This window comes from Amblyomma mixtum, chromosome 6, assembly GCF_055824585.1.
Source record: "Amblyomma mixtum isolate Tamu chromosome 6, ASM5582458v1, whole genome shotgun sequence".
Classification (NCBI taxonomy): Eukaryota; Metazoa; Arthropoda; class Arachnida; order Ixodida; family Ixodidae; genus Amblyomma; species Amblyomma mixtum.
Window position 1 is genome coordinate 149924696 of NC_143017.1, and position 17331 is coordinate 149942026.

Here is a 17331-nt window from a genome sequence, read left to right on the forward strand (position 1 = left end):
TCGGTGTGGTGGCTTGGTGGCTATGGTGGTTGCTTGTTGAGTCCGAGATCGCCAGATCGAATCCCAGCATCGATGATCGCAATTCGATGGCGGCAAAATGCAAAAGGCCGCGTGTGCTGTGAGATGCTAGTGCCGGCTGAAGAACTCCAGGTGGTTGAAATTAATCTCGAGCCCCCGCTGCAGCATCCCTATACCCCATGTGCGGTTTCATACAGCATACCGCCAACCAGTGCTAACTACCGTTTAATCGAAAACAAAAAACACAAACTAGCACCACAGAAGACGAACGGCAAAGCAACAGGCAAGAACAGCACGAGCGCTAACAAGCCACGCTACAGCGAAACTTGTGCCCTGCGCGGACACAATGGTGGGCTGAAATTTGGGACCATCTCGAGCAGAGACGGTCGCTTTTGAATGCGAGGCAGTAATTGTGCCAGGGAAAAGAAGAAGTCATTCCATGCCACGTGCCATCGGAAAGATTCCTTTTTGTCCTTTTTCGTTCGTGTCGTAAACACGACCCTGCACCAACACAAATAGTCGATTGCAGGTGTGAAAGACGTTCGCGACGGGTGGGCGACGGGGTGTGAAGGTGCCAAATCCAGCCTGCTACAGTAAGAGGAACATAAGGAGGTAGGAAAACTAAGCAGGTCGCCCGTTCAGAAGTAAGAAAAGAGAAGAAAAGTAAGAAGACAAGTAAAAAATAATAACAAGGACGAAGAAAAAGAACTGTGCTTTCGTTGCCATTAAAACGGCTTCTTAGCGGGAGATCTTTGAGGTGACTGTTGTCCCCAGCGTTGAGGGCTAAAGCGGTGAAATCAAAAGGGCTCTTCTGCGGGTGTGAAGAAGGGGGGGGGGGTTCAGGTTATGCGTTATGACACAGCGTGCTCTCCACGTTCACAGAGGGACAGGCGGGGGGCGTTTGGTGTTAACGAGGGATCGCGGCGAGATGAAGGTCCTCCGTCGATTCGAGGCGTCTGTGTCAAAAGCTGTCGGTGGGCGCCTGGGCGTGGGTGTCGTGCACTGCAGGCGTCTGCCTGCCCTGACAATGGCGTGTGAAAGGCGACGGGACGTAGAAAGTAGCGCAGAGTGCACAAAAGAAGGTTGAGGGGAGGCTTGCGGCAGACCCCCTTGTGATAGACAGTTTTCGTCTTTTTTTCTTTCTTTTTTTTTTTGCGCTGGTGGCCACGGTACATTGGCGCGCTTTTATAATGAGCCCCGGACTCCGCCTTGTTAAAGCTCCTCTGCGGAGGGCCTCGGGGGCGAGAGGCTGGGAGCCGGTGAACTTGCTGCTTTTCGTAAGCGAGAATTGCGGCAAACGCGTCAAAGCGAACTGCTGTGTGCGTGTGAGACCACTGCGGTCGAACCGTTTTGAGAAAGTAAGTAACTGGTTCTTAGAGCACTTCAGTCCGCGCCTCAGGCAAGGTACGCCTGTGTGTTCTCTCTATCCTTTTTGGATTCAGCGGAAAAACAAAAAAAAATTCTGAGGTCTTCTGAAGCTGAGACTTTCTCATTTTTTTAGCGTCTTGCACCTAAGCCTAGTGAAATGCTTTAACAACATTCTGGATGTTTTTTTTTTTCTTCCTTGAGTGATTAATAGTGGTACCCGCAGTGAGAGATGCCGGACCGAAAGCCGACTGTCCTTAATGGCATCTTACGAGAGGCGCACCACTCTCGAGCTCTTGCAGTCTGAAGCCTTTTGTGAAGGCCTTCCACAAGCCACCATCAATAGGCGCAGTGGTTAAAGGCTGCGCAGGAACGTGATAAAAATGAAAATAAAAGTAGGAAGAACATATAAGCTACTAAATAAACTCTCCTGTGTATCAAATTTGACCACAGTTATCACGTTAAAGATGTCAAAATTGTATCACGCGTTAACCAGAGTTCCGTAAGTTACTAGTCTACACTGTCAAGCCAATACAAACAAAAGGGGGTAAGGTGATGCGTTTCCGGTTTCTTATGGAGTAATTCTCTCAAGCGCGACCGGAGCTAAAACAATGGCTCAGAATTTTCTAACTGGGAAGATCGTGAGAAGGCCGTGTAGCCGTATGGATCCGCTTAGGTGAATGCTAGTTAATATTTACTTTCTTAATTTGTAAAGAAACCTAGACACTTCGTGTCAGCTACAGTCAGCTGCAGCATATGGCAGCGCACAAGTTACGTTGGAGGTCTTTTGGGCCTGGCATCCAGCAGTTAGGGTTGTCGGAATTTTTCTCCAGAAGCCGGCCGGGATCGATCATACCAAACGAGCTAAACTGCTCGTGAGACGGTTATCGTAGTGCGCGTCTACTAGTCATAACACTTAAATTGTCGGAGGAAAGTCTAGATCTCAACCTTAAGGGTGCTGACTTCATGATACTATCTGTGGGCTTCACGGCTTCAGTGCTGTCACGGCTGCCATTGACTGATCTTACGGTACGCTGAGTAGTGATGGGACTATTAGAAACATCATCTTCATCATGAGCCTGACTACGCCCACTGCAGGGCAAAGGCCTCTCCCAAGTCTCTCCATTTAAGCCTGTCCTTTGCTAGCTGCAGCCACCGTACCTGGGCAAATTTCTTAATCTCATCCGCTCACGGAACATTCTGGCGCCCCCTGATACGTTTTCCTTCACTTGGAATCCACTCCGTTGCCCTTAAGGACCGCCGGCTATCTTACCTTCGCATTACATGCCCTGCCCAAGCACATTTTTTCCTCTTGATTTCGACTACCATGTTGTCAGCCAGCGTTTGTTCTCTCACCCACTCTGCCCGTTTCCGCTCTCTTAACTTTGCACCTATCATTTTTTATTTCCGTAGCTCGCTGCGTTGTCCTTAACTTAAGCTTAACCCTCTTCGTTAACCTCCACGTTGCTGCCCTGTAGGTGAGTACCGGCAAGACACAGCTGTTGTATACTTTTCTCTTGAGAGATATTGGTAAACTGCCATTCATGATCTGAGAGAACCTGCCATATGCGCTCCACCCTATCCTTAGTCTTCTAGTTATTTCCCTCTCATTAACCGGATCAGCGGTCACTACCTGCCCTAAGTAGACGTATTTCCCTACCACTTCCGGCACCTCTCTACCAATTGTGAACTGCTGTTCTTTATCGATACTGTTGAACATTGCTTTGGATTTATGCATGTTAATTTTTGAACCCGCCGTTCTGCTCGCCTAACTCATTGATCATGCTTTGCAATTCATCTCCTGTGTGACTTAGCAAGGCAAATTCGTCAGCGAATCACAAATGGCTTAGGTATGCTCCATTAACTTTTATCCCGAAATTTTCGTTATCCAGGCCTTGGAACACCTCCTGTAAACAAGCGGTGAATAGCATTGCGGTGTCTCCCTGCCTGACACCATTTCTTACTGAAATTTTATTACTGACTTTATGTAGGACTAAGGTGCCCGTGCAGTCGTTATAGATATCTTCCAGTTTTTTCACATAACACCCTTCTACATCCTGATTACGCAATGCCTGCTTGACTGCTGAGGTTTCCACCGAGTCAAATGCTATCCCGTAATCAATGATGGCTATATGTAGGGGTTGGTTATATTCTGCGCATTTCTCTATCACCTGATTGATAGTGTGAACACGATCTATTGTCGAGTATCTTTTACGAAAGCCTTCTTGATCATTTGGTTGACTGAAGTCTAAGGTTGTCCTGATTCTGCTTGCGATTACCTTAGTAAATACCTTGTTTGCAAAGGATAGTAAGCTGATCGGCCTGTAACTTTTCAAGTCCTTGACTTCTCCTTTCTTAAGAATTAAGATAATATTAGCGTTCTTCGAAGCGTCTGGTACGCTCGAGGTCATAAGGCATTGCGTATAAAGTGTGGCTAGTTTTCTAGCATAGTCTCCCCTCCAACCCAATTGCCTGAACACAAGTACAGTGTCCGGCTGTCATGTTTTGCTGTTTAACGGTGTGGCAGCGTAATCACGGCACCCAAGCCGTTCCTTACCTACGAAGGGTGAGGCGGCGCCTTGTCCTAGCCTGGACCCTTTTGACAAAGGCTGCCTTACCGTCGCCTAAAACACAGGGGCATGTGGATTACCCCCCCCCCCCCCCTCCCCCACCCTTTTTCCGTTGACTCAATATCCACACTCCAGCTTTCTAGCGCTCGACTTGATCTGCAATGGTAAGAGCGGAGTCCAGTGAATAACCCCTCTGCAGTTCTCGCCTCCCACAATATTATCCTTAAATGACGGGCCACTCGCAAGGAACTTCTACCTGCGCCGGAAGTGGCCGAGTCTTCGTTAAATACGAAGATTTCATCATGGTGCTTAAATGCACTCTCATTTTACGTCAGCTTACTGTGTTCTGTGTCAGCGTGCTGCAAACCAGAGTGAGCATGCATTGCTTATAAAATAGAAATAGTTGTGGGAACCGGAAAAAGCTAGCGACGCACGCACGCACCTGCACGCACGGTAGACTACAGTGCCTTTCTTGTTCCGTTCCACTTTCACGCTTGCTCCCACCTCACAACACACGCAAGAACCGTTTAGTGTTTGAGCTCGTCTGACGCTAATTTCTTTTAAGCAAAGGGCGATTTTATGCTTTTGTTCCTAAGTTCCCTCTACACTGACAAGCTGCCGGCATTCCTCTTTTCATGCCGGCTTTCTCGTCATAGCTCCTTGAATATCGCGGACGTGAGCACCCCCAAAACGTTCAAATCTTTTCAGCGCGTGATCAAAAGCACGAAGCTTTGGTATTGTTTTGTGCCTCGTTTATAATCAGCTTTTATATCAAACTATTCGCATTGTATAATCATTCGTGTTATCACTCGTGGAATCCGTTTCTACGACCGATTTCCGAAGCAAAATAAAAATTACTTCTAGTCGCGCGATGCACTATGTGGCAGCAATGGGCCACTTAAAAGCTGACGGTGAGAAAGTAGACAAAAAAAGTAAAAAAGGGAGGAGAACGGCGGCAGCAACATAAAAGAATGGCGCTGCTATAATCGTCATGCTTTTGCAAGCCCATTCAATTCATCGCCCTGGTCTTTTTGGTGACGTATACTGTTCGTCTCTCTGCGTTTTCATTGGAAAGACGCTGCCACCAGGCATGCGCAGCCCAAAAACCATTTTTTTTGTGTGTTCACATTGTTCTGAGTTCGAGCCTTGATTCGCTGAAGCTTCATAGCCTTAAGAGTGTTGCTCGGTATTAGCAACTGCTCTCCGCCACAAGCTTCAGTGATATCCCTTAAAGTAAAATTTACTGAACAGAATAAAGACAATAATGCGGGGATTGCTTACCGTCCCTGGCCTTCTCGTCGGTGCTGCGGCGAAGATGGCTGCCACAACCGGAGAACCTGTAGCAGAGCTCAATCCTCTCCTGGCCTTGCAAATTCATCAAGTCGTAGTCAGTTCTGGAGCCCGAGTGATGCTTCAGTCTGTGAGCCAAGTCGTTGCTGGGCAAAGGAAATCCTGCTTTTACTGCTGACGACAATGAACATCCAATGCATTAGTTGTAATAATAGAAACCAAGCTGCTCTCAGCAGATATGCTGTTGGGGATTCCAAGATGTTACTTCTGTCAAGAAATGCAATGAAAACTCACCTGATATCGACGCTGTTAATCTAATAACATCGCCTTTAAATTTTCAACATGAACTTCTTCCATACAAAAAAAAAAAAAAAATACTTTCAGGGTACTTCTTGCTACGGCATGTATTGTACTGCATGAAATGATTACGATCCTCTTTGCGGACCTCCCATAGAGGCCGGCGTATTCTTCGAGCCTATCATCTAGGCTTGCAAATAAATGGGCGATCTGTTGTTATCGAGGAGAACTTAGACCTGAAGCCTATGCACTTCAGCGTTAGCTGTAAGGAACGTTGGCTGTACGACGTCCAGCGTCCGCACAAGTGCAGAGCAAGGGCAGATTGACCTTTGTACTCGTGCATCCCGTGCCGATGGACAGATGAAAGTGACTGGACATGAGGAAGGGGCTGCCGGGAAACCGGACAGCGACTGACCAAACATGGGAGTCGGAATGTAACCGTGCAATCTATAGTTCCATGCATTAAAACTGTTGCTGATAGAAGTTTACGCGCAGGTGAATCAGCAGATTGAAATAAGGTCATTAATAAGCGGCGCTAAAGAAATGGGCGCAGCGTAAGTCATATGGCTCGAATAGCTCGAATTCCTACACTTTCGCAGCAATAGAGCTAGCATATTCTCGAAGCCAACAGCAGACTTGAGGACCACCGGAACGTCTGTGTGTTCGGCTATCTAAAATGTATTGATGTGTTTGATCTCAAAATTCGCATTGCTGCATTGTGAACATGTTCTAACTGCGGCATTATGTAAGGAACGCCAAGTGCCTTATGTTCTTCCTGGAGTGAATGAGCTACAAGTGGATGACAGCTGTGTATACGCTAAGAACTGATGAGCCCCTGTGTTGAGTGTTCGCGCTCTGGAGACAAAAAGTTCTCCCATGGACTACACTCCTCACCACTGGCCCGTTTCAGAAGTCTCTCCATTGTTCCGTCGGACCTTACGTGACTGTTCAGCAAGCTCTTCTGGTAAACTATTGCTTCCCGCACTCTGTTCGCCTAGCATTACCGAAGGGGGTGCAAGATTTTGATTCCTGAAGACGTCCTCCCATCTCCAGATTTCACCTTAGTCTACTGCCAGATCGGCCGCTTCCGTGAGAAGAATGGATTAGTAAGAGCTCGTCCCTTTCATCTGATGATGATGATGTCCTCAGGCTTAATGGCACATACCCACGGCGGGGAATTGGCCAGGGTGCATAGCATCTGCACGTGATCACCATTATGGCTGATTCTCTTCTTCTTCTGCGCTTTATCACAGTCGAACGCTTTTGAATGAAATGCTAGGTTGGTCCCGTTCACACATGTGTTTTTAATGGAAAGAAGGACAGCCCAACGGATCTCACAAAGGTTCTTTCTTGGCAGATTGCTACTTTTTCATGCACAGTGTTACAGATGGCTGTGAATATAAAAATTGGAAGGGACACTTAATGTCCGCCTTCAGGGTATGACTCGATAGCGTAATGAGTTGATTCTCATATATGCAGAAGGTAATTCTCTACGTTACACTCATAGATCCCTGGAAGTACACATACTCCTCCTAGCGCAGTGGTGCAGTGGTTAAGCGATGCGCCACTGCCCTGAAATGGCAGCGGGATGTGCTTTGTGTGGCCATGTTGCTCTTCCCGAGTGACCAAAACTGCTACCTGCCATGGTGGCAGGTTGCGATGAGCAGGTTGTGATGACGCCGCAGGGTCACATGACCTAAGAGGCCTACCTGCCTCCTATCGTGTTAAAAATGAGAACATGCTTCGACCATTACGGTCAAGTAGCTTCTATGCGTGTTTACCGATATTGATTCACCTTATATCCATCAAGAAAATGATGTAAAGGAAAGGTTACAAATAACGCTGGCGGATTCATTTTTGCACCTTTCCCTTGGAGGACATTTTGTGCTGCTTCTAAGTTAGGCACCATGCTTATGATCACTTTCGTTTAACAGAAAAAGAATGGCAAAAAAATTACAATATGGTAAAGTGAGCTAGAAGCGTTTCTTATGTATTGGTTTGTGCCTTCTTTGCCTTCATCTGCGTTGCGCTTAGAACATTATGAGCCTGTACCAAGTAGCTCTAATTACCGCACTCCGTTTTAAATGTTATGTTTCGTTCAAATAGCTATTACGCAGTTTGTGCCATGACTGTCATGCTTCCGTTTGTCCTCGTCTGCGTTGGTGTGAACGCAGAATTGCTTTCCTGAGACTTGATTTTAAAGAAGTTAAGCCAAGAGAAATGTGAATAATCAAGAGAGTTCACTTCTGCGACCTTTTTTTCACTCGCCGCTCCGTATTTCTTCTAATCTCCAGGCGATCATTACTCGCACAACATTGTTAAGCCCCCCCCCCCCCCCCCCTTTTTTTTTTTGCTTCGGTACCTTTTCTCTGCAAACTTCCCTTTTCAGCATTCATGCGTCCAGTACAGAGCAGAGCTCGAGTAATCACAGGTTTTTACATGCTGGCATCGCAAAAGAACACATCGATATCAGCAGTTAGGATAGAATTTTGCTTGTGACATCAGTACAATAGTTGGTAAAGCATCCATCTCGCATTCAAGGTGTGCTGGGTTCGATCCCCAGTGCCGCCGGACACCCATCGGTTTTGTAATGGGTACAAGACTTCCCCTGGCATGGTGCCTGGCTTTTGTCGAAATGCTTGGGAGAGGGTGTTTTTCGTGCGCATAACAATACGGATGTACATTTTTTGGTACCCTTTCATTCTAATCACCCCCACCCGCTTTAATGGCATCTATGGCACTGTAGGTACTGTTATAAATAAATAAACTAGCATTGCACGATGTGCCAATGCTCTATCAAAGGACAGGTTGCCAAGGTTGTCTTTTGACGTATATATTGTTGGCGATGAAAGCACCTCACGGAAGACTCGTGCAAAGTAAGCGCGCAGTTATGTAAGCATCACTTCCACGTATTTTAAAAACCATGCAAACAGCACTTTTTTTGGCTATGCAAACTTATTATACTTCACGATATCTTCAACAAGGCACGGATGTCGTCAGATGTCACTGTTTGCGGAATCGTTGTGCCTTTTTGTCGGGTTACAACTCGTTTTACCCGCTTTTCTCAGTGTCTTCGAATAATGAACTAGTAGCGGGCCGGTCATAAGTCAAGAAGAAAATGCCAAGAACAGTGCCACTGAAAGGCCAACGTAATATGTGCAGATGTACCTCGTGACCCATGCCTCGACTTCCATTTTTAGCTAAGGCGCAGCGCCTCAAAAAGTGTGGCTGTATTTGAGGACAACTTCTCGAGTTGGCTCGTGGTCGCGTGCAAAGAGCCCACATGTGGAAGCCACCGCCTCAAGCTCGTGTAGTTACTAGTGCATGGCCAGAGAGCTCTATGCACGATTGTAGCGCGCTCACAAATTCAATGCCTGTTTTTGAGAAAGAATCTCGCCTTTATGGAAAACCACGTAGATCGAGAACAGATCAATTGACGAGTGTTGTTCAGAGAAAAGAAAATATTCAGCGAAGGCTTGCTCACGCAGCCGCATGAAAAAAAAAAACAAAAAAAAAACATACTGAGTGTCGACAGAACCTCACTGCTGTAGATCCTTCTCTTCACCATCGACCGGTGTGTTTCCGTAGGTATTGAGGGCGTGTATTCGTATGAGCGTGTGAATGCACAGTTGAGTCAGTGGTGTGCGTTGTTCACCATATCCACATAGTGGTCGTTTACACACGCTTTCCTGCATGTAGGCCTTCTACCAACTAGCCCATGTTTCTACATTAAGGCAGAACCACAGCCCGCGAGAACCGAAGAATTACACACCCTCTGCGTGTGACGAGACATATAGCACGGCCATTGTCCGAACTCACAGGTCGTACGGTCCTCCGTGCAGTGGAGCAGGCGCAAAGCGCTTGAAGTCGTGCACGTGATCGGCGTCAGTGGAACATCCCTTGGCTGCAGCAGAAGCGTAGTCGGGCGGCCTGGCGATCATCAGGGCACGAGCCTCGGGGCTCCTGAGGGGGTCTGGTCCCACCAGGGGTTCGAGCGCCACGATGTGCTGGCCCCTGCCTGCGCCAACGGTGCCAGCATGCGGCAGCGCCGCGACGCCGGCATCGGCGTTGGCCAGCGGGCCCTCGGCGTCGTAGAGCAGGTATCCCGCCGCGCGGAAGGGGCCGCCCTGCTGGACCGACTTGCACGGACGGGGAGAGCCGACTACGACAAGCGCATGCGAACGCATTGTTCGTTTACTGTAACATGACGAGAGCAGCATTTCATCTGGGCGGAACGGCATTGCGACTTGAGCCACGAACGACGGCGAGAAACGCAAAGAAAATTCCGTCATAACTTTCACATGGCCTTTGTAAATGGTTGCCATGCTTGAAGGCGCAAGCCACTAACTACACTGTCCGCTTGATTTTTGTTGTTTTTGATCTGGTTACGAAAAAGCGTAACCTGCGAGATCAATTTTTTGCTAAAGATAAAAATCGGCAAATTTAAAGCTGTATACTGAATATCTATGCGAGCATTCTTTTGCTTCTCCATAATGACTCAATACAAGAACACTTTGGCATTTTTGTTTTATTAAAGCGGTCTTCCCGCGAATACCGTATAGAGGAAACTTGTAGCTGATATTCTGCATTTTACGTTATGAACTGACATTTTTTTTTTGCTATATCTGTGTTCACAATAGTTAGCTGGCCTGAGCAGCTTCCATTCTGGAAAACTTAGTAAATATTTTCACAAGGGGCATTTATAAAAGTGCACTTCATTGTTACTAAAAATGACCGCAGCGAGGATGCTGCCTTAGAGATCGCGCCCTTTGGTGTAGTAGTTCACCTGTGGTGGCTTTACGGCTGCATAAAAATAGAAAACGAAGGGTTTTCGATTAAATTCGACAATTTAGACTCTTTGAGGGAAGCGGGCTGATTTAAACAGGAAGTCACCTGACCATCTCGGAAGGATCAAGCAGGGAAAGTTAACCCGTGACACGCAAACCAATGTAATGTATGCTGGTTCAACACAGAACTTGTTACGCACCTGGCACGAGCGAGTAATGTTCGCAGATACGTCTGTTATAGAACAACGCGTATGCACAAAATGCATGAGATATCGCCAACCAGCGCATTTGTGTGACACAATGAATCGAACTGGGCCCTGTAGGATGGCTTATGTATTGAGATAACCATCTAAGTCAATATGTAAATGGTTGGTGAATTAGTTCAGCCACAGCTGCCAGGTCAGGCATCTATCAGCTATGCCAAGCTCTGTACTGTGACAGAAAACAAGCGCCATGGTAAATAACGCAAAGTTACACAGACGTCCCTGTGATCGTTGTTGTCAGTTTGGAGGGATGCTAAGGAGCCTATCGTGTGCACCTGGAGTGCTACCCCGTTGAGTGAACTTTGAGGGATATAAAACTGTCACTGTAAGCACGGAATGTACCTGCAACAGTTTTAAGGAACAAATTTTGCGTTCTATTCTGCGTCAGGCTAAAGTAGTTAGAAAAAGAAATTAGGTATAGTCAAATTTGTGGCTTTATTTTTACGATAAGGTTTTTTCGTCCATTGTTCCTTAGCTTGAACTACTCAGACAGATGAAACATCGGGAATGTGACAGTATACGTTGAACTAGCGGAGTTAGCAGGGTCTCCTCGAGGTCGTCTGAGAGGTGTCTAATGGGTCACTTTGATTTTATTGGCAAAAAAAAAAAAGCTGGAGAGGTACACCGGGGGACAAATTGAAAGTGTGCTAACACGTGCATGCTTTTGCGAGTCTGAACACCTCTCAGACCTGTCGAAGCAGTAGTCAGGCGAAAGCTTCTTTTTTGTGTGCGTGGTATCAACGGCAACCTGCTCGTAATGACGCAGTACGCTTATACCAGAACTCTCTCTCAATATAGTTGATGTAGCAGTTGTGGCTCGCTGGAAATGAACATTACGAACGCGAAGTAAGACGTTTTTGTATCTCTTTTTTTTTTGGGGGGGGGGGGGGGGGGGGAGAGTCTCCTCCGCGAAAAAGATGTTCCTGGTAGATTCTTTTTCTCAGTGACTAGTCTCTGGGATTTCATTTCATTTCATTTCGCTTTATTTTTCCAGAATGTAAATTACATCCTAGAGAGATGCAAGGGCTAAAAGCTGCTAAAAAGCAGCTTGACGGGGCCCAAGCACCTCAAATGGCAGTACACGACAGAACGCAAAAAAAAAAGGTTTACAAAGATATATAGGTTAGAACAAACACAACGAGGCAAGTGACATATTGATTCAATACAATGAAAAACAATGGCAGTTTACAGACGCATGAAAACAAAGAAAGGACCCCCCCCCCCCCCCCCAAAAAAAAAAAAAAAATCATTGTGCATACATGGCACCTACAGACAAACAGAGGCACATAAAATGCAACCAGGCTATATATTAACAAAATACATTTTTAACTCACTTTGTTTAACACCAGCCAAAACTTTGTACTTATTAAGAGTGGTCGGTAAATTGTGTTCAAGCGTTTGAAGTTTATAATTATTTCGAAAATATGGAATATACCAGGGATCGGTGTTTCGGGTGTGGGTTCGATTCGAAGCGGTCCTTAAATGGGCAGTATGTATGAGGAAATCTCTATAAGCACGAGAAGAATGGTAAAAAAACCTCAAAATGCGAAAAACATACATATGTTCAAAACGAATTATTTTATAATTAATAAAGGCACTTCGTGATGGAGAGAGATAAGGAAGGTTTGCAATGTAGCGGATCATTTTCTTCTGCAGAACCTGTATTTTTATCACATTTGTTTTCGTGGTAGTTGCCCAAACAGAGTTACAGTAATTCAAAACGGAACCGAAAAGAGCATGATAAATTTGAATTTTCACGTGAGTGGGAAGAAGCCATCGACATCGTGATAGAACACCTGCTACTGAAGAGAGCTTTTTACAAATATTTTCCACATGCTGATCCCAGCTGAGATGCGACGAGAAAGTAACTCCAAGGATTTTGTGGTTGTCAACAATTTTAATTTCTTGACCTGCGTATTTAGGAGCGCGTTGTAGTTCGAATGGCTTGTTCCTTGCACGGAAAATTATTATTTTAGTCTTTGTAGGGTTTATTTGGAGGCAATTAGAAGAGGACCAGTTTTCTAGTTTCGTAAGGATTACATTGCACTCTTCTATTAACTTGTTTATGTCGTGACCAGATATAAGTATACTGCTATCATCGGCGTATATGATAAATTTCGCTTTATCATGAATGTGCACAATGTCATTTATATAGATGTTAAAAAGCAACGGGCCCAGAATGCTGCCTTGAGGCACACCATTTTGTACCGCCAGAAAAGAAGACTGATGCTTGTCGATATAGACGGACTGTTTTCGATTTTGTAGGTATGATTTGATCAGGTCTAAAGGTGTTCCACGGACTCCGTTTTGAGAAAGTTTATGTGTTAAAATTTCATGGTTTATGGAATCGAAAGCCTTACTAAAATCAATGAAGAGTCCGACAGTGAGAATACCCGCTTCAATGTTTTGCAGGACACATTCCTTCAGTGATAACAGTGCTAATTCTGTTGACTTGTCTTTTCGGAAGCCAAATTGAGCCTCAGACAGGATTTGTTTTACAGTAAAAAAGTTCACTAGACGGGAAAAGATTACTTTTTCCAAGCCCTTTGAAAAGACTGGAATCACAGATATTGGTCTATAATTGGACACTATATCTTTATCTCCACCTTTAAACAGAACTGTCACTCTTGCTTTCTTCATTTCTTCCGGGTAAACTCCCGTTTCAATTACCAAATTGAAGATGTATGCAAGCACGGGTGCAATAAAGCATAGTACATATTTGACTGGTTTTATCTGAATATTGTCAACATCTAAGGCTTTGCTATTATTTAAATTCATAAAGGTTGTACATACTTCGGTCTCATTGGTGGGCTCAAGAAAAAGGCTTTCGAAAGGGCTACAAGATGAAGGAACTTCAGGTAGATGCGTCATAGATAAATGGGTAGTTAAAAAATTGCTGTTAAAATGGTCAGCAAGAGCCTGACCGGATAATTCAGAGCCCTTATATATTATTCGTTGAGGTGGCGCATTTTTCGTATTGCGATGTAACATGTTATTGACAACTTTCCAGACAGCGTCTGAATTTTTCATTCTAACATCAGAGAACAGTTTTTGATGATACACAATCTTAGCACGCCTAAGCTCAGCATTTAGTTTATTTCTAGTTTTTTTGAATAAGCTTAGAGATTCTAGAGAGCGGTTATTTAAAAAGGCATGGTACAACTTGTTTTTGCGCTTTATCATTCTTTTGAGCTCTGGCGTGATCCATGGCTTTCTTATTCGTTTAGACTGCTTAATGTTCTTGAAGGGAAAGTGCTTAGAGTATATGTCTACAAAAACCTTGATAAACTCTGAATATGCATTATTTGCATTATGCCGGGACCGTGTGCTGAGAACGTGCTGAGACTATGTGCACTTTGTCTGCGGCTGATTCCCAGCTGTCGCTTTCCAAGCACCCACGAAAGTTTCTAAGTTGCCTTGTTTTCAATAGCTTTGTTGTCATTAGCAATTCTTCTGAGATCCACCTTTTGCAAACAGCAAAAAGAAAAAAAAAGAGACTGCGTAAAGGTTCCAAGTATAGCAATCAGTAGCACTAATCGAAGTATCGAAGTGTGACTTTAATCTTTATGTCAGTTTGCTTTCAGAGCTGCCAATTTATACATCTTCAAAAAATACGCTCCAAGCATTCTCCAAATGACGCACGCTCACTACTACGATTCAAGAAGGCACCAGTTTTTCTCTACAAATACTGTTGCGGCATTCTGCAAAGACTGTAGTGCCTGCATAGAACACTTTTCTTTTCAGACTGTACAGTTAGCGCTTGTCTTGTTTTCGTCTTTAAACTGAAACCTTCGCGAAAATTTAAGTAAACTACATGACTGACTTCAGCCGCTTGAGCCTTCTGTCACTTTCTTCCCATCCATCACGCTATTTTAAGCTTAAAAACCACTAATAAATTTTCTTCATACATTTCAACAGAGTGCTTTTGTTATCGAACAAAACTGCTGAAAAGCGCGCGAGAAATGACTAGAACGCACACGGATACGCGTTCATTAAATCTTAGCTATAACTCTCAAGTTTTGTAGATCCACGGTACAGAGAGGGCTGCAATATCGGATACTTGACAGCACAAAACAAAGTGAACAAGTACTAGCCAGGCTAGTCCGCTAGCCAGGGTCAACCTAGAGGACTGATACTCCCCACCGATCCTTGCTCACTTTGTTTTGTGTTGACAATGAGATAACTTACCCGTGGGGCTGATGTGACACGAGCTGAAGGCTCCTGGTTGACTGAAGTGAGTTTTGACCTGCGATGTGGAAAATAAAGGTAACAAGAAAGCGTTCTATGCAATGCGTGGAAAGTGAAAATTTGAGAAAGATCCAAATTCAAACAGCCGTTCTAGGCTACGCTACTGTGAATAAGGAAAATTTTCATGTCGTCAACCATGTCTGACCGAACTGATGTCCGAAGCAAGCGTACAAGAAAAATGATTTCGGTAGGTCACCAGCGGCAGAAGACGAAAACACCAAAAACTTCTTCCTTATTTACCACAGTTAAAAGCCGTGCATGTAAATAATGAAAACGATGCACTGATGGCAGATGACACGATGGCCTTGTTGTAGGCTTCCAACGTCCTTGTGGCACTGTTTTAAATGTGTTACAGTTCATGCAGCAAACAGTGTCGAAGGTTTTGCACTTACACCTATTGAAGGGATTGCGAGGACAGTTCCTTAAAGTGTTTTTGGAAGTCTCCGAGCGTAAAAAGTCGATGAGTTTACAAGGCACACCCACATGCACCCAGCCCTTTGGCAAATTTTTGAATTCTCTTAGACAGTTTTACTTTTTGCTGCGGAGCTACACACGAGGTTGTAAGTGCAATGTTATTTGCATGTTGGTTTGAAAAATAAGGTCGTAGGATTTCCTGCGCAAATCATTTTGGTTTGGTTGAGCGAATTCTCTTGTCGAAAGAGATATTATAAAACTAATCTCTTCAGAACCCCCGCCCAAAAGCAGACAAGGGTACTCCTTGTCTTCAGCCAAACGAAAGTAGGATACCTGCCTGGTTTATTTGAGAAGAATGATTCTTCACGGGATCTTCACCCAAAATTTATCTTATTTACCGTCGGCATCATGTCCTCTCTCGTGAGTGCGACACGAATGATCCAATACTGCTTACCTCAGCAACGTCCCGGTGTGGAGACTTGTTCTGGGCGCCGTACGATTCCCACATTTTCGTTCGATTTCCCCGTGCCTGCTCTCGAACTTCAGCACCGGTCCTTCCACAAGTTTTTTCTTCTTTTTTTCTCTGCAATATTCCTTAAATGCGACTTGCACGCAACACTAGATCGGTGTTCATGTACTCATCTCTAGAAAGCGATTGCACGCAAGAGCCCGAGCATGATGCACCAATTTAAAAATCGCGTCAGGCGGGTTCTGAAGGCCAGATTTCAGACGGTGACACGTCGGAGACGAGAGATGACACATGCTACGACGCGGCATCCGGCCACGCGCGTCGTCAGGGCGCGTTGCTATTGGCCGACCGGCCGGATTGGCCAGCCAATCGGGACGCGGCGTGGGACGGCGCTAACTCCCAGGAGACCAGCCTTCTTTTCGTCTCCTGTTGCACTTGTTGTGGAGTTGATCGTGCGTCCCGCGCGTGCACTTGTTTCCTCTTTTTTTTTTTTTTTTCAACGTTGGCCGGTTGTGGCACCCGAACTTATGTTCCTCTCGCTTTCTTCGTGGCCGAAGTGAAGAACTGAAAGGACAAGGCACGCTGTGTGGTGAATAGGATGTATTCGCGAGTTGACTGCTTGCTCTCAATGTAGAGGGTAATTCTTGTAGAGACGTTGCGAATTTTTACGCACTGCAAGGTTGTCAAATAAATGCGGTGATAAGATTGAAAAGAAAAAGAGAGAAAGGAAGGGTTTAAAAAATCAAGAGAGTGCTTTATCTATGCATGCAAGTGAGCGTGACAAACGACCACACCTCGGCACTTCTGTAGAATTCAAATGATATGAACGAACAATCTATTTCACGCAAATACGATTAGCCTGTCAGTTTACGCGGATGACTAACCTGTTTACTGCCCTACGTAGTAAATGGCTTTCGGAACAACATGACAGGGAGACATCTGAAACAAGTGTACAATTTCTACAACAATAATACATTCATTTCTACATCTAAATTGTGATTGTATCTGAAGATGAAAAAATGTCCAGGCCAGTCATTACCCGATGGAAAAAATCTATCAGCCACTTCCGGCCATGAAAATTTTCGAAGTTATAGCACGAATCAACATCTGCTGCTGTTCTTTAGGGATCAATGCCTTCGTCACCCTCAACGTCAAATCAGGCCGTTCTCTTTGTACATCGGCGTGCACTGCGTGCTGCGCTACAGTCGGATAAAACTTAAAAACGAAACGGCTTTTCCACGTCAGAGGACCCCTTTCCGGCCAGTTGTTTCGGCCGCTTCTCATCACCCTGCTAGCTTGACAATACAGGGAGTGGCAGATGAGAAGGTATAATTCCCTCTCTTCATGGTCGGGGATAGTCCACAACGACTGAATGATTCCTCCTGTGATGCCCCGATGCTGTGGTGACCGCGCCCGCAAGCTGGCCGGCCTGCCACTCAATTTGAAACCTGCGCAGTCCAATGCCGCTAAAAGGGGCAGCCCTAAATCACTTGCTAGGCGTTGCTCTACATGAAGAACTTGTTTTTTTTTTTGCCGTTAATATTACCATTGATGTATAAATGGGTCATTATCGTGGCTCTTCAGCAGATGGCTGTGAACGCTTTGTCACA

The 17331-nt window shown here is 45.2% G+C and overlaps 1 protein-coding gene across 1 annotated transcript in view; it reads right to left on the reverse strand.

The window, feature by feature from the left end:
- LOC149340747 (uncharacterized) overlaps positions 1-15760 on the reverse strand; it is a 30603-nt gene extending 14843 nt beyond the window's left edge. Inside the window, exons 1-4 of the mRNA XM_089551175.1 lie at positions 15707-15760; positions 14779-14836; positions 9360-9702; positions 5235-5371 (exon numbers count right to left, since the gene is read on the reverse strand). Coding sequence (XP_089407301.1) covers positions 5235-5371; positions 9360-9702; positions 14779-14836; positions 15707-15760 — 592 coding nt within the window. The remainder of the gene's footprint in view (positions 1-5234; positions 5372-9359; positions 9703-14778; positions 14837-15706) is intronic.
- Between the last annotated feature and the right edge of the window lie 1571 nt (positions 15761-17331).